Source organism: Tupaia chinensis, unplaced genomic scaffold, assembly GCF_000334495.1.
Source record: "Tupaia chinensis unplaced genomic scaffold, TupChi_1.0 Scaffold000355_1, whole genome shotgun sequence".
In the NCBI taxonomy this organism is placed as follows: Eukaryota; Metazoa; Chordata; class Mammalia; order Scandentia; family Tupaiidae; genus Tupaia; species Tupaia belangeri.
Genome location: NW_006159850.1, coordinates 11781955 through 11807760, shown reverse-complemented (window position 1 = coordinate 11807760; position 25806 = coordinate 11781955). Strand labels below are relative to the sequence as shown.

Here is a 25806-nt window from a genome sequence, read left to right as displayed (position 1 = left end):
TGCTATAGGGTACACGTGCTCGCTAGAGAGACAGAGACAGAAAGGGAGAAATCACCCATCACCCCCACAGGAGAGGATGACCACGCTGCAATCCCTTCTCCATTCTCCTCTCAAGATCTTGTGCACGCATGCACACATGCCCAATGTAAATTTAAGCCACTGGGTTTGGGACTCGAACCGCAGTCGACTACATGGGACTCCAGCGACATAGCCATTATGCTAACTGCTGGTCCCAGTAAGCTGGTCTTATAACCTAGTGGTTAAGAGAGCCAGACTTCACATGGCTGACTACTGAGGGAATGTTAAAACTCTCTGAGCCAGCCCTTATAAATCAGGTAAAAACCTGTAACATTATTTTCAGTTTAAAATTAGAAACATTCTATACACAAAACCTGAAGTTCCCATCCTTAATTTTAACCAAGGTGATGGTAGAAATTCCATCATGAATCTATTCTTGACAGGTTTTATAATTTATTTTTTCTTATTCTATGATAATGAGAGCATTTTGAACCTTGGTCTCAATATATCACATTCAAAATCCTAAAACGCATCAGTGATATCAGGGCTATTTGAGTTGATACCAGATGTTTTCATCCATGGTGCCCTCTGTGTCTCAGTAATTTTTCACTGCGTTCCTAAGCCAAAAGATACACCTAATGCTGCTTTAAATAGTGGATTATGTTCGAGCAATTTAATAAATTTTCATATTCTAACAATTCAGTAACTCTGAAAGAATGGGATGAGTGTAGAGATTTAATGTACAATATGAGGACTGTAGATGAGAAAGTCATACTGAAGATTTACTGCTGAGTGAAGCAAGCCAGGCTATGAAAGAGAGACATTGTATGTCTCCACTTAACATATACTGACTAACTGCTCTGTATGCCAGAAACTAAAAGATTAGAGGATATAAAAGCATGGAAAATGGTTAGGGATACCAAAGACAGTGTGGGAAGAAGATGGGAGAAGGGGGAGAGTATGAAGAAAGAAATTAAGGAGAAAAATAGAGAGGCAAGAAATTTATGGGACATAGAAATGGACGTCTGATAATCTGTTGATGATAACATGAATTGTACCCTGAACTGGAATGGCGTGAAGTGTATTCATATGGGTAAATTCACTTTACAAACTAAGTGATCTATTGTGATTAAATATGTAAAATAAATTAAAAAAAGAAAATCATACTGTGTATGGGGTTCATGCTAATGAGTGGATTTTAGTGGCTCTTGGCTCAGAAACAATGAAAAAGGAGATAATGAGTACATTAATTTGCTTCACTATAGTAACTTTTTAACTATTTATATGTATCCCAAAATATCATGCTGTATATCATAAATATACATAATAAAATGTATTTAAAAAGTGACATACATCATTAGAATATTTTTATTTGTTTAAAATTAAACACAATTACTTACTTAATGATTTGTCATGAAAATTTGGACACTGCACAAATTTTCAAAGCCTGATCAGACACCACTGCCCTCATGTTTTTGTTCAATGTTAATTTTACAAGATACTTACTTAAAAAAATTCAATTACTACAAATCTAACTTCTCGAAGATAGGATGTGATTAAAAGGAATATATTAAGATCTAATGTTGAAACTGAACTACCTCGAGCTAGCAAGTCACATTGTGTTTGACAGATGCTGAGCATGGCAGTCATTTCTCTTGAAAATTTAAAACACTCTGGGAGCCCCTGTGGGAATAGAGCAGCACCCAAGCACACCCCAACACCCCAACACACTGCTAGGAATTTGTAAGTCTGCCCTACATGGAGTTCGCGTTCCTTGATATACACGCCAAGTGGAAAAAGATGCTCTTCCCTCCCACTTCCTTCTTTCTTCCCCTCTTCTCTATTCTTTCTTTCAATATCAGAATAATGTAGTAATTCAATGTGATAAAATGTTATTTCACGTACTCGTGACAACATGTTGAATTCGTATTGTGTCACTTGGAGAAAAAAGGGGCTCTGCTCAAATGGTGAGACATACTGAAAATTAAGCAGCTATGTCTACCTGAGAATTGTCTGAATTCTGATGAATTTATTGATCTAAGGTTTAGTTCTGTGATTAAAGTACCTTAACAGTAGACGTGAGAACCATTTGTCATGTTACATTTACTCTTTATGTTATGGTTGACATCTTTCTTGCCAGCACGATGTGTAAATGAGCCATACTTAATGGTATCTAAGAATGAAAAGTGGTGATTGTATCTGCACCTCCTTCCAGGTGTTTGCCCAACTACTGTGAGCACGGGGGTGAATGCTCTCAGTCCTGGAGTACCTTCCACTGTAATTGTACCAACACTGGCTACGGGGGTGCCACTTGCCATAACTGTAAGTAGAGCACACCTGCTCATCCTCGCTCCTGTGAGGATCCCCTCATCCCATTCCCCTTTGCATCGCTGTGTGTGTATGAGTCTGAATGAGCAACTGCACGCTGGAATATAAAACCCTTGCTTTTAGCCCCCGTCTGGTTTCAAACGTATGGGTTCCACCTACTTCATTTCATGAAGGAGCCAAGGTCGCTTATAGGAAGGTATAATAATACAGCATTCTTTGTTGAAAATAATGAATGTGGTATTATCCTTGATTTGATTATGGCACACTGCACGCATGCTTTGAAAAACCATACTGTACCCCACAAAGATGTACAATAAAATGTAAATAAGAGTTTATGGAAAAATAAATTAAAAAATAATATAAAACAGGAGAGAAGAGAGTAGAGTAGTTGAAAAAGGGAAGATATGCATAGAAAACAGAAAGGTAGGCAAGGATGAAAGAGTAAAACACGCTGCGGAGTATGTGGTCTAATATCTTGCTCAGTTACTGAAGCAGTCGCAGTTACTTGAATTAGTATGTTGACTACACTCTCTGGAAGGCACAGTGTAACTGGAAACGTGTTCAGTTATCACGTTCTTAATGTTTGTACAGTCAAATAGGCTCTTGGGAATAGCCTTGGGGGAGAAGGACTGCTGTAGGGGGGTGACTTGTACGATGGGGATTCAGAGGTTAACTATTATAGAGACTAGGTGGGTACCAGCAAATGATAAAGCGGTTACATCACTGGCCTCCCACATGGCTGACCGCAGTTCAAATCTGGACCCAGGTGACTTGAAAATCACATGTGTGCCCATGATTCTAGGAGAAAAATGGAGAAGACGGGATTGTGACATGGCCATCCCCCTTAGGGAGTGATTTCTCACTTTTCCTCTCACTGTGTCTGTCTCTCTCTCTCTCCCCCCAGCAAGTTCACATACCCTAAGGCAAAAACTTCTTGAAAGAGAGAGAAACCAGGTGTTCTTGTCTCTGTGGGCTGCTCTAACAGAATCACGGAGGCAGAGTGGCTTATAAGCCACAGAAATATATTTCTCACAGTTCTGGAGGCTGGGAAGTTCAAGATCCAGGTGCTGACCATTTGGTGTCTAGTGATGGACTGCTCTCAAGTTCATCGGCTTCTCTCTTCTCCTTGTGTCCACGTATGATGGGGGGTTTAGAGAGCTTGCTGGGATCTCTTTAATAAGAGCACTAATCTCATCAGGAGAGCTTCATTCTCATAACCTGATCACCTCCCAAAGGCTCCCTCTCCAAATATCATCACATGGAAGGCAGGTTTCAAATTTATATTTTGGGGAAGTACATTCAGTCTCTATCATTAGATAGTCCCTAGGTTCCCTTGAAACCCTGTTTAATGAAAGTGATGCGGTTAAGGGTGGTGGATGATGATTATGAGACCTAATAATTAATTTTATTGAGTACTCTCTAAATGTCAGGTACTCATGTAATGTTTTATATGTCTCAACACATTTAATTTGATGACCACTGTAGTGAGTGAGGACTATTATTATCCCTAATTTATTCATGAACTCACAGGGAGACATTAATCATCTTGTCCAATGCTACCTTCAAGAGTTGAGGTGGAATAAGGATGTGAACACATGAAATCATGCTCTGGGGCCTGGGGTCATGACTAATACCCTTCTCCCGTGTTACTAGCCATGCAATTTCCTTTTTGATGAAACACCTGCGTGTGTTGTGAGGCGAATGCCATTTTATTTTTGTATACTTGGAGCCCCAGGGGCTCCACTGCGGGCCCTTGGCAGTCCTGAGTCAAGGTGGGAGAGGGCATAATCAGGAGAGTACATACCCTGTAGCACACTAAAAATGGCCACTAGAGTCAGAGTTATTCCGAGGCATCAATCATACATATTGCAGAAACCCCTGAGGCTTCATGATGAATGTTGTTAATGCTGGTAATGAAACAATACCTCACCCATAACCAGAGCCAGAGGCCAACTTATTTGACTCAGGTCACTGTTGAGGAGCAGTATAGTTTCGTTTTTTGTTTGTTTGTTTGTTTGTTTGTTTAGTGTGCTACAGGGAATGTACACTCACTGGAGAGCAGAGAAAGATAGAAAGAGGGAAAGTTAGTTTTTTGTATTTACCATTATCCCCATTTTAATGCAAAACAAAAAGTCATTGAATACCTTTTAATTGAGCAATTATTTATTTATTTATTTTTAGAGAGATTTTTGCTGTAGGGTACATGTGCTTGCTGGTGAGACAGAGAGAAACAGAGACAAAACGTGAGAAATCACCCCCACTGGAGGGATGGCCACATCACAATCCTTTCTCCTCCATTCTTCTTGGGATTTGGGGCACACATGCATATGTGCCCTGCATGGATTTTAAACCTCTTGGTCTGGAGCTTGAACCACAGTTGACTACATGAGAATCCAGTTAAGTAACCATTCCACCTTCTGCTGGTCCCACAATTATTTATTTATAATTGTTGTAAATAACTGGATCTAAAAATGAAACAAACAACTCCAAGGAAAATAATTGGATGATAAAGGTGGGATTTCTGTTTGTTTATTTGTTTGTATTATCTGTTACTCATCATTTGATCTGGTAATTGAGATAGTTTATTAATTAGGCTCCTGAGCGGGTAGTCCAGACCAAACTGAAGCCTTTTTTTGCCAATAACCATTCTGAGAACTGGGGCCAGCATGAGAGACCTGGTTGCAGTACAGAGGCAGAAATGAAGTATTTTAAAAGGTTTTATGAGGAAATGACACATTAAACTGTTGTGTTATGAAGTCAGGCAATACTCATAAAGCAAAAGTCCTTCTAATTACCCTCATTCAATCATGTGACTTTCACAATACCAATCCTCACCCCAAAGTTACATGCATACACTGCCAACTTCTTTCAAGGCAGTTGTGAACATATGTATGTTCCTCTAGAAATCTGTAAAGTTACCAGTTTTACATGCCACTTCAGTGCATGAATTGCAAATGTGAATGGCAAAGAACCCACATTTATACTTCCATGTATGTAACGTGAAATAGGAACAAACTAAAACCATCAGATTGTGGAAAGTAGGGAAGTCAATTTATATGATTATTGGAAAATTTTATAATGTTGAACAAACTAGCCATATTATTTCATGCTGTCTAAACACATTAGCATAATTTGAGAAATTAAAAAATAGATTCAAGAAAGGCTACTCAGGGGATTGTTTATTTCTCATTTCTCAGTGTAAAAACGCTTAATGAATGTTATTGGCACATTTGGCCAACTGTTTAATAAAAGGTGTGCATTATATACAGGTGTTAATATCAAACCTTTCACATGGAAAATATGTAATTGTATAATAAGAACATCCGTTATGGATCAAAACACATCGTGCCCACTTGGGGGCATCTTTCATGCAAATATTTTGTGTGCTTTGAATTTTAATAATCTTGAGTTATCATCATAGAGCATTAGAAAAAGTTTCTTTTGTAAATTACTTTTTAAGTAGGTTTTAAGGAGCTTTGTGAATAACATTTGTTTTTTTTTGATAAAAAGTCTACATATAGTTAATTCTATATGAAAAAGGAGTAGTTATAACACTATTTAAAATATTTCTATTATATGATTATCATATAACAGCAGGTGAAGTAAGAACATTACACGAATTGTACATCAGATGTTAGTTTATCACAAGGTGATACTAAGGCTGAAAATTTCAAAATGGATGGCACAATCTATAACATTATGCTTATAAGAACCTTAACATTTAAATGCCAGCCTTCTTTATCCTCCCTAATGCAAAAATAAGCTAAAATTTCATTTTGACCGAGTCTTCATTTTCATTTTGTCATTAAAAAAAGTCATAAAATAAAACCTTCTTCTTATATTTCCTACGGAATCACTTTAATCCATATTAATTTTACAAAAAGAATGCATTTTTTAAAAGTAAATTTTACCTTTTCTTCTGGTCATGTATGCTAAATTTCAAGACTTGGAGTATTTTGTGTCCAAATAAAAATTTTAGAGATCCATTTGATACTGTTCCATTTATGATGATCCATGTCCTCCCCACAGCTATCTATGAGCAGTCATGTGAAGCTTATAAGCACAGAGGAAACACTTCAGGATTTTACTACATAGATTCAGATGGAAGTGGTCCCCTGGAACCTTTTCTTCTATATTGCAATATGACTGGTGAGTTCATCGACTTCATTTTATAGTTAAATTTGTATGAATGTCTTAAATACACAAAATTAAATGAAATAAGTAGAAAGCTGATCTAATTTGCAACTTGCTTAGAATGTATGTTGTTCAGTAAAACAAACCTTAAAAATATAGTTAAATGGCAATGATTTTAAAATGCTGTCTTTTTTTTTGGTGGGGGGTGGTCAGCTATAGGGCGAGTGCGCTCAGCAGAAAGACAGAGAGAGACAGAGGGACAAACCCCCCCCGCCCCCCCAGAGAGGATGGCCACACCACAATCCCTTCTCCTCCATTCTCCTCTCAGGATCTTGGGCACACACCATACATGTCCAGCGTGAGTTTAAGCCACGTCCAGGACTCAAACCGTGGTTGACTACATGGGAGTCCAACGACATACCATTATGCCAACTGCAGGTCCCAAAATGCTGTCATTTTCTATGCATGTTGCATCTGTGTAGAACATTTAACAATGTGTTTCCTGTTATACTCCCGAACAAGAAAGATAGACTTTAGTTTTTGGAGAAAAATACATGACAGCTTTGAAAAGTTTTTTATTTTTTATATGTATGAAACATGAAGTTTATTTCTCAATTCTTTACTTACATACATTTACATAGAATTTAACAGTAATGAAAAAATGTATTTGATTAAATTCAGCAATCATTCATAATAAAGAAGAAAAACTCAGTAAATTACCAGTAAAAGCAAATTCCTTTAATTTGATAAAGAGTATTCACAAATGTGTACAGTATTTATCACAGTATACGGTGAAACATTTATAGCTTTCCCGCTGTAACTAGCATAAATACCACTCTGTTCATCATTGCAGTAGAAATCCTAAACATTACAACAAAGCAGACAAAAGAAATACAATTTGTAAATATTGAAAAAGAAGAACTAAGATTCTCACTAGTCATAGATGACTAGGTTATATGTTATCAATATTGTAGATAGTCTACAGAAAAACTTAACATTTAGAATTGTCATTGGATGTTTAATGAATATATAATTAATTTTATCTCTGTATATCACATAAGCAATTAGAAAATGATCTTCTAGAAATTATATTTTCAATAGTATCAAAAACATCTCAAACACATGGCAGTAAATCAAAAGATGTACAAAGCTTCTATATAGACAAGTATAAAATGTTGTTTAGATAAATTAAAATCCTAAATAGGGCTGGCCCTGTGATCTAATGGTCTAATGGTTAGGGGATCTGGCTCCCACATGACCTGCTTGTTTAAAATTTCCACTGAAAGCTCTATTGTCTGCAGCTGATCTGGACCAATTTTGGTACCCATTGAACAAAAAATTTGCTTACCTTTAGTTTTCCAATCAACATTGTGTAAACTGAACCAGTTGAAATGCCTGTGATGTTGGCTATTGGTTCTGCTGTTAATCAACTCTCTCCTTCAATTAGGGCATGAACAAAATTAATTTTTTCCTTGCAAATGAATGTGAATAGGTATCTTCAATATTGTCTTGTCCCTTCTTAAAACAAGTTGTCCATTTGTAAATTGCTTATGGGGGTGGACATTGTCCCCATAAACTTTTCATAAAGCAATGATTTCACTGTTCTTCCACCCAAGATTTACCATACGTTTGATGTTTGTTATTGCTTTAATTTTATCAGAATTCTTACTGTTCTGATGGGGGATCTTTTCAAACTGAGGTCTTATCCTTCTTAGTGCCTCAAACTAGAACTTACTCAGACATTTTGTAACAAGTTAGTAGGGAGCAAAAAAAGTTTGAAGTTCATGTGTAGTCTTTTTATAACATGCATTTCTCATGTACTCTATGAAGACCTGTCATATACAAAGCTATTCAAAAAGTTTCTTGAAAAATGGCATTGAAGTATGAATTCACTTTGGTGCCAATATGAATTTATTTTGCTGAAATCCATGCATAGATTTTTCTCATCATACACATTTTCCATGAACTTTTAAAAGATGGTGTGTGTGCATGTGTGCATGTACGCGTGTGTCAGTACAGATCATATAGACATTTACATAGAAAAGGTAAGAGGGACCAGCAGTTAGCGTAGTGGCTATGTTGCTGGACTCCCATGTAGCTGATTGCGGTTGAGTTCTGGACCTGATGCCTTAAATTCACGCCGGGCGCGTGTCTGTGCGTGCCCAAGATCCCGAGTGGAGAATGGAGGAGAAGGGATTGTGGCATGGCCATCCCCCCTGGGGGGTGATTTCTTGCTTTCTGTCTGTCTCTGTAAGTTCCCGCCCCCTTAAATAAAAAAAACCCCCCAAAAAAAAAAAAAAAAAAAAAAGAAGGTAAGAGAAAGTCAAAGAACAGAAAAGAACAAATTCCGTGTCCTATAAACTAACTTGTGAGATGAAGCCTAATGGTCATAGAACCAAGGGGAAAAACACACGCGAAGCATGCAGGGGTCAAGTGGGCTTCGGTGAGGTTATCAGAGGACATTCGGGAGATGAGTGGGGGTGTCTGCCAGTGCGTGCTACAGCAGTGGGCCAGTGGCTGCTTTCTTCTACACTCAACTTGTTGCTTTTCCTCTAATGAAGCAGTTCGACGTTCAACAGCTTTCTCATTACCAAACATTGCATAAAGATGACTGTTTGAGAGGGGAGAAATTTATGAGAGCTGGAGCAGTGGCTTTCACGCTTTTCTGAAAAGGAAAATTCCATGGGTTAAACTCCCCCATTTCCACTGCACCTTTACCAAGACTCCTGGGTTTTGTTTTTCTGAGTCAGTAAGTTTAGAGACCTGGGTCTCTGAATTTTTAACAAACAGCCCTTGGATTCAGAGATAGGGGCTCCTGGGATAATTCAGTGAGTTATAGAAGCCTAATTGTTCTTACTTTAGAGATTTCAATAATGAAGCCCTCCTTAATAGCCATAAGGGTTAATAACTAGCTGTCATTATTCAAAGGCAGGCTTGTTTACACATTGTATTCCAGAATGTTCTCCCTCATCTGCCCTGCTTTCCTTAACACCGCACTTGTCTTTATCACATCTTTCACCCTCAGCTATTAAGCACAAAGCAATACAAGCTTTGCACCCGGGTTGCCTTAACAGCATGTTTTTTCTTTACACTGTCATCACACTGAAAAATAGCAGTCAGCCTAAAGTAAATCAAGTTCTTAATTACTCTCTTACTTTATTTACAATTCATATTATTAAAAATCTCTTCAGGGAGAGACACCAGTAGCCCCAAACTACCATTCTATTTTTAAACTTTATAGATTGTTCTATTTCAGCCATGTCTCCTTACTCATTTCTCTATATCCCCTTACCCTGTAACTCTCGTTGCATTTAGTAAAGGAGAGTTTTCAAGAAGCAAAATCATGACTCTCATACAAATAGAAAAATGAAAGCTAAGAAACACATTTTAAAGATTTTGTTTAATCTATTATTAAGGAAGACATTGGTAAGATGTTAACAACCCATTCAAAGGAGAATCCAAAGCACAGACACATCTATATATCAGGAATATTGATATAAATGTGCAAAGGAAAGCAACCTTCCACAGTGAAGGAAAGGAGTAGGTAGAAACTATATCTGGAGGAAGTCTCCTGTCTATAGACAAGAATGGCTTGTAAGAAAATCATGTCTTTCCTTTTAAGCAGAAAAAAAAAAATCTGGCCACCTACGTTAAAGGATGATTAAATACAAATACATCTTAGAAGTGAGAGTGAGCTATCTTGGAGGGATTTTAACTTACTTTCCCCAGTACATTTGCCTATCTTTCTAAAAGCAATAAAAACCTGAGGACCTGTACCTTCTTTCCCCAGAAGATTTATTACTTTCCAGGGTCAAAGTCCTTCTGTCACTCTAAGGAGGAGAGGGAAATAAAGTATTCCAGCCAACCTCTGTAAGATCCAAGTCTAATCATTTTAGGATTCCTCCTTTTGGGGTGCAACTCCTGCATGCATATGGGGAATATGTGGGGTTGAATCATTGAATCAGCGTGGGGGAGATTAGGGTGTGAGGAATTGGTGTTGCTAAGATTCTCTGTGAATAAATGGTTCCTGATACAGAGGCCCCCCTACGTCTGTTAAGTATAATAGATACAGAAAGATAACAAACAGACAGATGGACAAATAATAGACAGAGATAATTAAAGTATACGTGGCAGGAGAACTCATTAACTTGCAAGTAGTTAGACAGCATTCTGTCACAATCCTAGCAGTTATCTATAATTTTCAGTTACAAAACAGCTCACAGGTAATGAACATTTCAAAACCACCATCAAATCAGAATCAGATAACCTGAAAAATTGCGCTCTAACCCAGACACTGCATTGTTTTCATTTATTCATCTATTCTCTCATTTCCTCGACTAATGTTTTCTACATGATAAGCCAAGCCTCTGTGCTCTGCAGTGAAGAATTCTGTGATTTGCTTATCAGACACTGTCACTGTTCTCATAGAGCACACAGACTAGTGGGAAAGACCGATAAAATATCGATCAATCACAAAATATTGAATCAGTAATGATGATGAAGTCTATGATTTTTACAGTTGTTCTTCCTAAATAAATGTTTGCAGATGCCTCAGATAATAGCCATGTCTGAAAGAACATTAAAGAGGCATTAGGTTTGAAGATTTCAGAGATTTCCCCAAATAACCAAACACAGGAAGTGACTATTGGGATACTCATTTCTATTGCTCGACATCTATTGTGCTCAGTTCATTGTGTCTCCTTTGCCCTGGAAATTGATGATCTGATAAGTGTAGCATCCATTTAACTGCATATTTTCTAATCCTTTCTATTAAAAATCACTTACAGAAACATGATTATTATGACATTGAAATATTTTAGAATTTCAAAAGGAAACATTTATGTAAGCTGCCCTTTAAGAGTTGCCATGCACTGTAATCTTTAGTCTCTTACAGCACCTTCAAAAGCCTTTAGAATCCTGTTTTAATTGTGACCCATGGATCTCAAACCATAGGGGAGTCCCTCTTAATGGAACCCAAAAGGCAGAGAGGCAGAGGCTTTGAGCAGCTGTTTTGTTCTGCTCTTTCAGTGGCTACTCAGCTAGAGTTAAGCTTCTTCATGCGCATGCCTTTGACCAATCATAGGACAAGGTGTACAGTTCTCCTGGACCACAAAGCTGAGTACAGCAGTGGCTTGGGTGATAATAATCTTAAACTTCCAGTACTTGAGGTTGACTTTGTTAACATCATGTTCTAGTTTTGCCAATTGATGTTCCAAATGGCTCAGATTTTCCTGAGGATAAAAACCCACGCCAGCTCTACAACTTGGATCTCCTTATGGTCTCTGCATTATATTCTGGCTACCCATCAATTAGTTTAATTTCTTGAGCTGATAGATCCTTGTCTTTGAAAAAAGCATTCCACCAATAAAGCTCTATGATCAGCTGAAATGCCAGGGGAAAGGAAACAAGCATAGCAGTTGCTGTTTATAGGGATTTAATGTCCCCTACATGGACAGCGGTGAGTCTGTCAAGTTTGTTCTCTGCCCCAGTTAGTCAGCTTCGGTGTTTAAAATTCTGAAGACTGGAGGTAGAAGGTGGCATGGAGGTTAAGGCACTGGATCCCACATGGCCGGCTGCATGGCTTGAGTTCCAGACCCAGTGGCTTGAAAATCACACCTGGAGTATGTATGTGCATGTCCAAAATCCCAAGAGAAGGCTACAGGAGAAGGGATTTCGGCATGGCCATCCTCCCTGAGGGGATGGTTTCTCTCCCTCTTTCTCTCTCTCTGTTTCTCTCTGATGAGTGCATGTGTCCTATAGCAAAACAAAAACAAAGATAGAAACAAAAAACAGCAGCAACTCCAAAGACTGGGACACAGGCAATAGTGAATTTTTCAGAGTATAGCTCCTTGTCTGGTTTTGATGATTGACCAATGTGAATGTATTAGCTAAAGAGAGGAGAGGAAATTCTACTAACTATGGGTTATTCCTGTTTTCTTTCAATTTTGGATATTCCCCTGTAATACAAAATAGTTGTGAAACTAACCAATACATGTGATGTAGCGTTTTGACAACATCCAACCAGTTTCTTGCCTACTAAACCAGAGGCCTTTTGTTAATCTGTTCTTATGCCCACACTTAACATTACAGTAAATGTAGCCAGAAGTATATCACAGGGAAAGTTGAAGAACACATGAAATGTGTCTATTGTCTGTTAAAAACAATGTACAATTCATCTGAGTAGTTTTGGTTATCAGTGAGATGGAGAGCAGACAATCAGGAACCAGTAGAGTTAGTAGAGAGTCAAACTTCAAAAATTTTTTTGTGTCAGTTGAGTTGTTGATGCTGCATCGGACATGTTCTACTCAAAAGAGTAACTTCCTGTTGTATTGCTTCATTATGCAGCTCACGTGAATGAATGTGAATATTTGCTCATTTGATTTAAAAAAGTAATAGATGTATACTCATAGTTAAATGTTGACTAAAGAAACGTACATGCAGGTTATAAGAATTTGACTTTTTTGGGTGGGTAAAACGAGTAATTTTTAAGTGTAGTCAAGTCATTGCTTATATTTTGTAATATGAAATATTTCATTAATTCTTATATGTACTTTTTATATTATAACATCACTGAATTCTGGGTATGTCAACAATCAATAATGTTTTGCAATAATAATAGGCAGTGCTTTTTCATTTCTTGAAGGAAAATAATGATGCATCTTTAAAAAGATAGACTATCTGATTCAATGAAATGAAATATCAGATTTTCTAATAGTGCCTGGCTAAATTATATGAAAAAGTACAATAAAAAATCACTGCAGATGCATGGCAATAGACTATATATCAGGGAACAGAATCACTTTACTATAATTTTACAATTTGGAGAATCCAATTGTGTTGATTCTACCTCTCAGAGAGGTTTGATGACTAGAAAAGTTTGACTCAGATAAAAGGTGATTTTGATTTTCTTTATTTATTTTAACTTTTGCAGACTAGTGATGGTCTCCTCTCTTTCTTCCCCCATTTCTGCATACAAGAAACTTCATGGACCATCATACAGCACAACGGCTCTGACTTAACGCGAGTCAGATATACTAACCCAGAGAACCCCTACGTGGGGTTTTTCGAGTACTCGGCCAGCATGGAACAACTCCAGACCACGATTCACCGGGCGGAGCACTGCGAGCAGGAGCTCACCTACTACTGCAAGAAGTCACGGCTTAGAAATAAGCAAGGTGAGGAAACTGAGGCATCGGTCCTTCTACTCACGTCACGTGGGGTAATTGACTCCAACAGCTCCTGGGGATTCTAATTCTGCCATGGCAGCGGCATAAAGTCGGTGAGGGTGTGTGCTTCCTGGACGCTTAGCAAACACTTCACAGTCTGCAAGTCACAGAGATGCTTTTGCCTGAAGAAATGAGTAAGGTCAATTTACATCAAGCTTTGTTCGAAGCCTTGATTGCTTTCAAACTTTTTCCCCAAGCCTTAATCGGGTAACTGTGTAACAGTGATGGCTTCACCTGGATACTAAGTGAATGCAGTGTTTATCACTTACAAAGGACAAGCGACAGGGGTTTATGTTATTATTGGAAAGAGCTAATAAAAATATGACTTAGTTTTTTGAAAGTGACTATTCCGTGTGACTCTTTTCATGGATTGTTGACAGTTAGCCTCTGGATATGATTGAAAATTAGAAAAAGCTAGAAACAGTTGATTCAGTAGCTCAGGTAGGAATCAGAAAACCATCTGAACTCTTTCTTTTATTCTACTATTCATCATCAGTCTGCTTCTCAATTCTGTTTTAAGGTTTTGTGTTTCTTCCCTTTAAAACATCTCTTTCTGTCAGAATATGTCAGGTCTCATCACTCCTGCCTCAGAGGAGAAAGCATCCCTAATGGGGGGATTCCTTCTCCTCCACATCTCCCTCATTTTGGATGTTGACCACACACATGTGTGTGTGTGTTTCTCCAGCCATGGGGTCTGGGACTCTAATTGCATAGTTGGCCATATGGGATCTGGCTGCCTTAACTACCAGCCACTCTGGAGAAGCTAGCCCCAGAGTGGATCTTAATGATGAATTCTATTTATTTATTTATTTATTTATTTATGAGAGATTTTAGCTATAGGGCACATGTGCTCGCCAGAAAGGCAGAGAGAGACAGAGAGACAGAAAGTGAGAAATCACCCCCCACGGGGGATGGCCATGCTGCAACCCCTTCTCCTCCATTCTACTCTTGAGATCCCAGGCATGTATGCATACATGACCAGTGTGAGTTTAAGTCACCAGGTTCGGGACTTGAACTGTGGTCAACTATATGGGAGTCCAGCGACATAGCCATTATGCCAACTGCTGGTCCCTGACTGAATTCTTACATTACTACAAGAGCTTTCCAACTGGTCTCCGAGCTTGTCATCTCTCCACGTCTACCAACCATCCAATGTATAATCCCAAAGATTAATCTTTATGAAAAAAAATAACTTTTGAGAAACCCACTTGTATACAAGACATGACTCTGTTTAAGGAACTCCCTTGCCTTTCTGTGACTTGCCGGGCCAATACAGACTCTTCTGCCTGGATTCCAGAACTCACCTTGCGGTATTCATGCCACTCCTCAACACATTGTTTTCTAGAAAAACTATCAAGGCATTCTTTTTTTTAGAAATTAGAGAAAATTCCCAAAATCTGTACAATAAATCCATTTCATAAATGTCCGCTCTTGTTTATTTTCCCAAGAGGGATTGCAGTTCCAGAATAGAATGACAAGAACTTGAAATGTATTTCTTATGTAAATACCATGTGTCATACAGATCGTCCACAGAAATGCTGAACTGTTGCTTTGACATTTGAACCTTTCATTTCCAATTAAACATCTCTCCTGTTTACTCTCTACCCGCTTAATACAATCAGATTAGTTTTGGCCCTATGCCTGAGTTCCCCCAAACTCTTCCTTTTCTCCCCTCTCCTCCTCTTCCACCTCTTTATTCTCTTTTCAGGATGTCCTCCTCCAGCCTTGTACTGCTCTGATCCCATCTTACTGGTTCTTAATGAAATATTATCTCCTCGTGAAGCTTCAATCTGATCTATGAATGAGGATCAGACCATTGTGGTGTAAATTGTGTAGAATTTACAGGTAGGGAGAGAGCTAAGTTTAAGTTCCAACTCTCTCATTTACTAAATATAGAACTAGAATAGATGAATCTTTGATGAAATGGATGAATACATAAATGATGAAATCTCAGTCTCTGTTTTCTCTTCTCTGAAACGAGGCCAGCAATACCATCCTCACAGGGCTGTGGTGATGAATGAGTGACGTAATGAATACAGAGTGACAGGGCTGTGGTGATGAATGAGTGACGTAATGAATACAGAGTGAGCCCCCCTCATTGCTGGCTCTCCAGGGCATTGTGATGACAGTGAACATACACAGTGTGTTGTGTGCAACCGATTGTTCTTTGTTGCTGTAAATTGACCTCAAAATCAAAAAAAAAAAAAAAGATAAGCAAATCTGGAGGTATATTTTAAGGAGAGCAGGGATTGAAGAAGGGTAAAGTAATGCTGGGAAACAAAATGAACTGAGCTCTTTATTTAGAAAATGAGAGCAAATGGAGATCACGTGTTTGTCTTATTTCACTTTACACAGTGTCCTTTTAGGCACATCCAACTTATCACAAATGATATGATCCCCTTCCCACTTATGGCCCGACAATTCCAAGATTCCATTTGTGTGTGTATATATGTATACATATTACATTGTCTGTAGTCATCTGTCAATGGGCACTTAGGTGATTTTGTGTCTTGGCTATTGTGAATACTACTCAGTGAACATAGGAGTGTAGCTATTTTTTTTTTTTTTTTAAGTAGCAGAGAATACGATGCTAAAAGAAATAGGTCAGACACAGAAAGACAACTACTGCATGATCTCACAATTTTTTGGAATCTAAAAAAAGTTGAATTCATGCAAGTGTAGTAGAAGGCTATTTATTGGGGGGCTTGGAAGGGGGAAATATGGAGATGTTGGTTAAAGGATATGTTAACAATTACAGGATAGATATGTTTTGAAGACCTATGTGAAACATAATGGCTCTAATTAAAAATACTGTATTGTGCTGGAAATTTCCTAAGGGAATAGAATTTGAGAATTCTTACCACATACAAAAAAGTAGCCTTGTGAAGTGGTCGATATGCCAATTAGCTTGCCTATAGTGCTCATTTCACAATGTATACTTAAATTAACGCAGCATGTTGTACATGCTAAATGTAATCCTCAATTAGGCCTTAGTTATTTGTCAATGATACCTCAATAGAGCTGGAAAATAAAACAGAAGAAAAGACAGAAGGAAAGCCAATCGTGGAAGTTATGAACTCTAGTAGAATCCCAAACCACATTCCCCAAGGGGTTGATGAGCAAGCCCCAGACAAAGTCCATGGAAGGAGAGAGTACGAAGAAATCCCACCTTCATGGCTACTAGGGCCTGTGAATCTTTTTGTTTTATTTTGCTTTTAAGGCTCCCAGGTGTTTCAGTCAGGCTTGAGAAGCAAAAGTAAGAAAACAGGAAAGTCCAGGAGGCTGTGAATTGGAGGAAGGTAACAATTATTAAATACACAATTTTCTCAGGTCGATGACCCTCATATTTATGTAGAATAGATTGGAGATAGAGAGCCTGAAAAGGGAGAAGACAATTTAGATTCTGAGGTCACAGTAAGAAATATAAGGGGGGAGGAAGAACAGGAAAATGGTGTCAGACAAATTAAATTTAGAGTTTCAGATCTTAGTGATTTAGCAGTTTCAAGTGATAATGATGCCATAATTGTGGGTGAGTAAAGTGGAATGTTTATAAAAATGTCTCTAGCAGCTGTGAATCTGTGACTCAGTACACTGGAAGGGTAAAAAATGGGAATACTGAAGTCATTTAGGATTTTAATTACGGGAGGTAGGATATTCTATTGCAATCATTGATTTTAAAAATTTTTATTTTTCATAATTTTCTTAATTTATCTTCATATTTATTTAAATGATTTAATATTAAAAAGTGGTATGACCAAAGATGTCTGGCACTTTTAAAACATTCAGCGTGGGACAGCAGATGGCATAGTGGTTGAGGCACTGAACTGCCACATGGCGGACCATGGTTCAAGTCTGGACCTGGTGGCTAGTTTTCTCACTTTCTCTCTCTCTCTCTTTCTCTCTCTTTGGCAAGCAGACATGCCCTATAGCAAATTAAGAAAAATAATGAGAATAAATTAAATTAAGTAAATAATTTTTAAAAAATTCAGTGATTTCTATTTCACAGGGAAGATCAGAAATTTAAATGTAAACATAAGATTTAATATTTAGAAATAATGATTGATTTTCTGTTCAATCTATGAACACATGTCTTAAGTAGTATAAGTTATATTTATTAAATGATTTAAGTAGGCTTTGCCTTCTGTCAATGGGTTAATAATGCAATTATAAAAAGAGTATGAAGATTGTAGGTTTTTTTTCTTTTTGAGAGCTTTTTTGCTATAGGGCACATGTGCTCACCAGAGAGACAGAGAGACAGAGAGGCAGAAAGCGAGCAATCACCCCCCCTAGGGTACTCACCAGAGAGACAGAGAGACAGAGAGGCAGAAAGCAAGCAATCACACTCCCTGTTCACCTCACAGGATTTGGGGCACTTATGCACATGCACCCAGCATGAGTTTTAAGCCATCAAGTCTGGGATTCAAACCATAGTTGACTATGTGGGAGTCCAGCGATGTAACCATTACGCCATCAACTGGTCCCAAAGCTTTTAGATATTAACGCTTTATGTATAACACAAGCTTCTGCTACTAACTCCTCGAGTTTTTATTTTTATTTTTGGCATGGCTGGACTGGCATGTGCAGTAACACTGGGAGAGAGGTTGTCAGCACCAGCTGAGGGGCTTTCCAACAGAAAATTAAAATGAGTATTGGCATTTGGAAGTTAGGGAGTAATTAGTAAAAATGCCAGATTCTCAATGGGGCTTGTGGTGACAACTTAAAGGTTTGAAAGTCAACCACAAAATGATCAAGCACCTTTGGGGAACAGACTTGATTCATTGTCATTAATATTCCCCTCATGTTCTGATTTGCAAATAACTATGATTTTTCCCCTGTACTTTCCTCTCCCCTCAAGATATGTTTCCATATGTCTCACCTCCTTTCTAAAACTCCTCACCTAAGTGTTTTATTCCTTGCTCCAGCTCCTTGGCATCATGTTTCGTCTTAACTCAGAGAAGGAGCTGATCGCTGATCATTTATCATAGGAAGAGATATATTTGGCCAAGGGAAACTTTGTTTGAGTATAATATTTGCTTCAGGCACGAAGATCTTTCAGTGTTATTTCTGTAGTCTCCAAATAAATAGCCAAGCCATTAAATGGAAGAGAAAATACATACTTCCAAATAAATCTTAAATCATGACAGGGAAGTGCTGCACTCTGCCTGATGTTTAATACACAGCTAGTAGAAGCCAATTAACATGTTGAGAGAAATCAGTGACTTTTCATAATATTCCATAATGTTTTAATGGGCATTTTATGATTTCAAATCAATTTTGCTTTGGTATGTTAATTTCTGTGGTTTATATTTTGATGCCAGTTTGTTTCAAAAATTATTTGTAAAGAAATCACACATGTGAATCTCAATACATATTTTTACTATCATGTTTAAATTACACAGGAACTGCTAGTTTCTTTTCTACTCCGAGAAAATCATATCAATCATTTAAGCCTAAATAATAGCATGTTTGAAAAAATCTTTCTCAAGGAAATGCCATCAGTTAAGCTGTTTATAATTCCCTTACATCGTGGGGGCTGGCAGGTGGTGTGGTGGTTAAAGATGCTGAATTCCTACATGGAAGACCATAGTTTGAGTCCCAGACCTGGAGGCATGCTTTCTTGCTTTCCCTCCCTCTCTCTCTCTTGGCCTTTTGGCTAAAATCAAGTATAGAATATCATTCCATCAAATAAATGTTTCATTTTAAAGTGATTTAAAATCATTTTTAAAAGATGATTTAGGACAAAAAGTATTATACAAGGATGGAAGGCAATGGGGTATGCAGCAGATGTTACATTTCTCACATTTGTCTTTCAGATGGAACCCAACTGAGCTGGTGGGTCGGAAGAACCAATGAAACCCAAACTTATTGGGGAGGTTCTTTGCCAGATCCTCAAAAATGTACTTGTGGATTAGAGGGGACCTGCATTGATTCCCAGTATTACTGCAATTGTGATGCTGACCGAAATGAATGGTAATTTCCATATGATTTCTTTATGTGAGATAATGTATTTTTAAGTAGATAGTGAATAAATTGAAGGAAGTAGATAAAGGTGTGTTTTGATGAAACATGTCACCAGCAATCTGATCCTAAGTGTTAAAGTCAATGTGTATTTGAGTTTTTGTGAAAACGTACCATAAGGTATATATATTTTACTTTGATAATATGCTGAGATAGAGGCACCTGTTTCAAAATATACTTCCAGCCAGCTACCAAAGAACATTTCTTCAATCATCTGCCTTAAAAACTTTAAACATGTAAACTTATAATTTCCCACAATTACTTTAATATGTAGTTCATTTATTTAGTTAGTTTTTAAAAGACACAGTATGTGGAGCCAGCAGGTGGCACAGTGGTTAAGGTGCTGGACTATCATGTAAGTGACCACCATTCTAGTCCTGGACCCAGGGCTTGTGAGCACATGTGCATGTGTGCCCAAAATCCCAAGAGGAAAATGGAGGAGAAAGGATTGTGGCATGGCCATTCCCCCAGGGGGTGATTTCTTGCTTTCTGTCTCTCTGTTTCTCTGGTGAGCATGTACGCCCTATATCAAAAATCTCTCTTAAAAAAAAAAAGAAAGAACAAAACTATGTCACAAAGAACTAATGAACTATACATGTATATATTTTTAAAAGTCTGTAACATTTTAGTAGTTCAAAAATTGAACTTAAAGGGACCAGCAGTTAGCATAATGGCTAACTGGACTCCCACGTAGTTGACCGCGGTTCGCATCCTGGACCCGATGGCTTAAAACTCATGCCGGGCGCATGTGTGTGCGTGCCCAAGATCCTGAGAAGAGAATGGAGGAGAAGGGATTGCGGCGTGACCATCGCCTCTGGGGGGTGATTTCTCGCTTTCTGTCTCTTTGTCTCTGTCTGTCTGGCGAGCGCATGCACCCTATAGCAAAAACCTCTCCAAAAAAAAAAAAAAATTGAACTTAAAATAGTTTTCTAAGAACAAAATTCTTGATATTCTCCCTTATCTGAAACATTTAAAAATATATTTATTATATTTGATACTAGAGTTGGCATATATTAAGTCATTGGGAAAGACATGATGTATTTTTCTGTTTTTCTATGCAAAAATGCATCATGACTTTCCTGATGACCCAATACATTGTTCTTATTTGTAAAGTAAAAATATTTTAAAAATTCATGTTCACATTTTAACCCACTATGTGTATATCTTTCATTACTAAGCAACTGCACCTGCAAAGAATGGTCTTTTAAGACAGTAATAGTTAGTTGTAAATATGATTGATTTGATTATAGAATGAATAATTGCGCTCATAATTTGAATTATGCAAAATTTCATTTATTTATTGGCAAATATCAAGATTATGTTTTTTATATGTGTGTGTATATGTATGGGTGCATCTAGGTGCATATATACACACATATGGAAAGAGAAAGACACCTTTAGAATATTCTAGAAGGAAGAATCTTACATGGAGTAAGATGGAGTCATAATTGAACTTTTAGTTTTACACATTTGGCGTAGAGAATATTATCTCTCTTATGCAAACTGGTTTTTCAAATCTTCTACTCACTTTTAAAAATACTTTTTTAAATTTTTTGCTACCTTCACAAAAAATTCCTGCACAGTAATGTTGTATTGTAAAACATGAATAAAATGGGACTGGTAATGCATAACAGCAGCAAAGTTAACCTAATCACCAATAATGTTCTAATGTTTCCACAATACATTGTTAGTTTAACTTAAAAATTTTTTTAAGAAGTTTTTGCCATAGGGTGCATGCCCTTGCTTCAGAAAGAGATACATAGACAGTGAGAGGAAGAGGGAGAAATCACCACCCAGGGGAGACGGCCATACTGCAATCCCTTCTCCTCCATTCTCATCCTGGAATCTTGGGCATACACACACATATGCCCAGAGTGATTTTCAAGCCACTGGGCCAGGAACTTGAACCTCAGTCAGCCATGAGGGAGTCCAGCAATGGCCACCTGCTGGCCCCTAAACTAACTTTTAGAAATAGATTGTGGGGACCAGCAGTTAGCGTAATGGCTATGTTGCTGGACTCCCACGTAGTCGACTGAGGTTAGCGTCCCTGACCTGGTGGCTTAAAACTCATGCCGGGCACGTGTGCATGTGTACCCAAGATCCCAAGAGGAGAATGGAGGAGAAGGGATTGTGGCGTGGCCATCCCCACTTGGGGGGGGTTTCTCGCTCTCTGTCTCTCTGTCTGTCTCTGTCTGTCTGGCAAGCGCACACGCCCTATAGCAAACAAACAAACAAAAAAACCCCCCCCCCCAAAAAAATCCCACAGAAAACCTCTCCAAAAATAGATTTGGGGGGGAGGTGTCAGCAGGTGTGTGGTGGTTAAGGCACTGGACTTTCACATGGTCAACTACAGTTTAAGCCAGGACACAACAGCTTGAGAATCATGCCAGGCGCATATATGTACATGCCTAAAGTTCTAAGAGGAGAATGGAGGAGAGGGTGGTTTCTCACTTTCCCTCTCTTTATCTCTCTCTGGTGAGTACACATGCCCTATGACAACAACCTATAAAACAAAATTTTTGAAAGTTCTCATCTTAAATTCTGCCATGATAAAGTAGCTTGCCAAGAACTAACCCTTCTCAGATGATGCTTATAAACCCAAGTAAAATAGTATACAAATAACTACTTGAAGTAAGTGGAGAACAACCACATGGAGGTAGGAACTGGGTGCCTTTGACCCTTGAAAGAAAGAAAGGAACTGAGAGGGTGAGGTATGTGCTGTGGCTTTTCCCTTGAGGGGACTTGCTATATCACATGCCATGGGATGCCCAGAACTTAGAGAGAATACTAGATTTTTATTTTTATTTTTGGCTTAAATATCAGAGGGCAGAGTTTGATAATGACAGAATGATTGACCACTGAGGAGGAAGGCAAATTTCCAGAGAGGAGGAAGCCACCTGGAGGGAGTCCACTGTGTAAGGGCTCCTCTGATCCACAGCTGACCTTGGACCACGTTTGCATTGGGAGTCATACCAGCCAGGTGTAGTCATTCCAGCCAGGCTGGAAAATGGAATAAGCTATATGGTGACTTTAGCAGCTACTACCAGGGGAGAGACAGATTTGGAATTTAAAACTCAACTAACAAAAATGGGCTTTATAAACCTTCAGCTTTCCATAGAACTGATGGAAGTGCTGTGTGTTTCTGGCAAAGATGGCACCCCAGGACTGAAAGATAAGACTGAAAATTAGACCAAAACTGCCACAGACCGACTCCAATGAGGCATAAACCAGTCACCCACAATATATTGCGATAAGGTTGTAAGTTAACCACCTGTGAAAACAAAAATGGAATCTTTAGTGGGCAATAACAAAATCTAGTATCTTTCTTATTTATTACCTTGAATGTTCAGAATATTATAACAATTACTAAATATTTCAGAAGAGTAAAGGCCACCTGGTGGCACAGTGACACAGTGGCACAACCTTATGTGGATCACGGCATGGAGACCCGATTGGAGGTGCCCCCTGCCTCTTTCTTTCTCTTGAAAGGAATAGGTAGACAAACTTAGAAAGAGGGAAAACTTTGATCTAATATTAAGAAATTAAGAGTAATTATTTAGACACACCCTGTGGTACTGCCATTTGAATCGACAGGCAAAAACTGGAAGGCATCCATTCTAAGCGTGTTTAAATAATTAAAAGTAAAAATAGTCACAGTAAGTAATCAGAGGGTATTTTAAAAAGTGAAATTAGAATTACTGGAAGAAACAAGTACAAATTTTAGAATAGTGAAGTACAACATCTGAAATAACAATATTCTTCTGGATAACGAGCAATAATACCAGATGAAAACTCAGATCTTCAGGAAAAAATGAAGAGCACTGGAAATGGTAAATATGGTGGTAACTGTAAAAGCCAGTGTTTAAATTCTCCTTGATTAGAAAAAGAATTCACTGTTAATTCTGTCATAAAGTTTATAACACATGAATTTATATTACAACAGTAGCACAAAGAACCAGTAAGTGTGTGTGTGTGTGTGTGTGTGTGTGTGTATGAAGGGTGTTAAATAAATTACAGCAAGCTTCTGACACCTGATATTGTTATCCATCATAAAACCTAAGTAGACCTGATAAATTAAGGATGCATTTTTTTTTTGCTATTTTTAAAGCAAGCGCTAAAATACAATAAAACACAATTCACTGAAGAGTGAATAAGGAGTACAAAATTAAATTTAAAATATGGAATAAATCAAGAGGGGGCAGTGAAAGAGAGGCAGAAATACAAGAAATTGTGTGAGGAGGAAAAAGAACAAATACAAAACGGTACACTTAAAAACACAGTATCAATTATTATATTAAATGTTAAAGGATTAACGCTTCCAGTCAAAATGTTAAAAAAAAAAGGTAAAAAAAAGGTACAAATTCCCAACTATATTCTCATTTAACATATACTTTTTTCTATATTTATATATAATTTTTTTCTAGAGGTTTTTGCCTTAGGGAACATGTGCTTACCAGAGAGAGACAGTGAGAGGGAAAGTGAGAAATCACTCCTGAGTGGGGGTGGTCACGTAGCTATCCTCCTCCAGGGATCTTGGACACGCACACACACAAACACCTGGTATGAGTTTCAAGCCACCGCATCCAGGACTTGAACCACAGTTGACCATGTGGGAGTCCAGTGATGTAACCACTATGTCATCTACTGGCCTCTATATTTATATTTTAATCTCTACAAGAAAAATGAAATGTTACAATATTTTTTTTTGGGGGGGGAGATATTTTCACTATAGGGCGCGTGCGCTCGCCAGACAGAGAGAGAGAGACATAGAGACAGAAAGCGAGAAATCACCCCCCGGGGGGGATGGTCACGCCGCAATCCCTTCTCCTCCATTCTCCTCTCGGGATCTTGGGCACACATGCACACGTGCCCGGCGTGAGTTTTAAGCCACTGGGTCCGGGACACAAACCACGGTCGACTACGTGGGAATCCAGCAACATAGCCATTACGCTAACTGCTGGTTCCCGATGTTACAACATTTTTATGCGCTCAGATGAACAACTGGATCCTTCCTTTTCTGTGTGTGCAAATTTAGTTTAGCTTAACTTGGTTTTGAAGTGCAATAAGGGCTATTGTTTATAATTATGTCAATCAGAATCATTTTAAGAATTCTGTTATTGCTACTTTTTTTTTTTTTTAGGACCAATGACACCGGATTCCTTTCTTATAAGGAACATCTACCGGTAAGAAGGATAGTGATTACAGACACAGGCCGACCGCACTCGGAAGCAGCGTTTAAACTGGGCCCTCTGCTCTGCCGGGGAGACAGTAAGTGGTCACAGTGTGTCATCCACACGTCTGAGGAGAGCGATGTCACGTGAGCATCGTGTTTCCATCACACAGTAATTCATCAGGCTCCTGTTGTGAAAACACCTAAGTGAGGCCTAAAATACATTCAGTCAGTTGACAAACCAGTACCTCCATGACGTTCAAAACCTGCGATGAATGCTGCGGTGGCAGACGTGGCTAAGATTGTCAAAGAAGCCACGGAGCATCTCAGAGTGATTGGCTCATCAATACGTTTCAGCATTCCTAAATTTCTCATGCCATCATCGATGTAGGAAAGCCTCAGTGTTATAGAAAATTGTGATGAGTTCATGTGAATTTCCTATTCTTTTATTTATTTATTTATTTATTTATTTATTTATTTATTTATTTATTTATTTATTTATTACATTCAATCACTGTGTATCATTACAGCACACCAAATGAATTTTCCCATCGTGAATGCACTGCATATTAGTCCAGTCAAAGATGTCACCATACACATTATCTTCCACAGATAATTTCCTGTTCTTAGGGCTGAAGTAAAATCCGAACATCGGTGGATTAAAACGTCTGTTTAATTAAGTGTACTTCAACCCCTAATCTCAATTTTTTTTAGTGTGTGTATTTGTAAAAACGTCTGTTTAATTAAGTGTACTTCAACCTCTAATCTCAATTGTTTTTAGTGTGTGTATTTGTATGTGTTTTTTTTTTAAAGCCAGTGGTACATGTTATTTTGTGTTTTCAATGTATTACCACTGTAAACTAGAATTTTGGAATTCAGATATAGTTCTGCTGTACACACATAGAGGTTTTC

General features: G+C 38.1%; 1 protein-coding gene across 2 annotated transcripts in view; it reads left to right on the top strand.

Moving 5' to 3' along the window:
• Positions 1 to 25806, top strand: part of CNTNAP4 (contactin associated protein family member 4) — a 278572-nt gene that overhangs the window by 199703 nt on the left and 53063 nt on the right. For both annotated transcript variants that reach the window (XM_027773495.1, XM_006152611.2), the window contains exons 11-15: positions 2234 to 2340; positions 6376 to 6495; positions 13458 to 13655; positions 19520 to 19676; positions 24865 to 24992. In XM_027773495.1, the coding sequence (XP_027629296.1) occupies positions 2234 to 2340; positions 6376 to 6495; positions 13458 to 13655; positions 19520 to 19676; positions 24865 to 24992 (710 nt within the window). The remainder of the gene's footprint in view (positions 1 to 2233; positions 2341 to 6375; positions 6496 to 13457; positions 13656 to 19519; positions 19677 to 24864; positions 24993 to 25806) is intronic.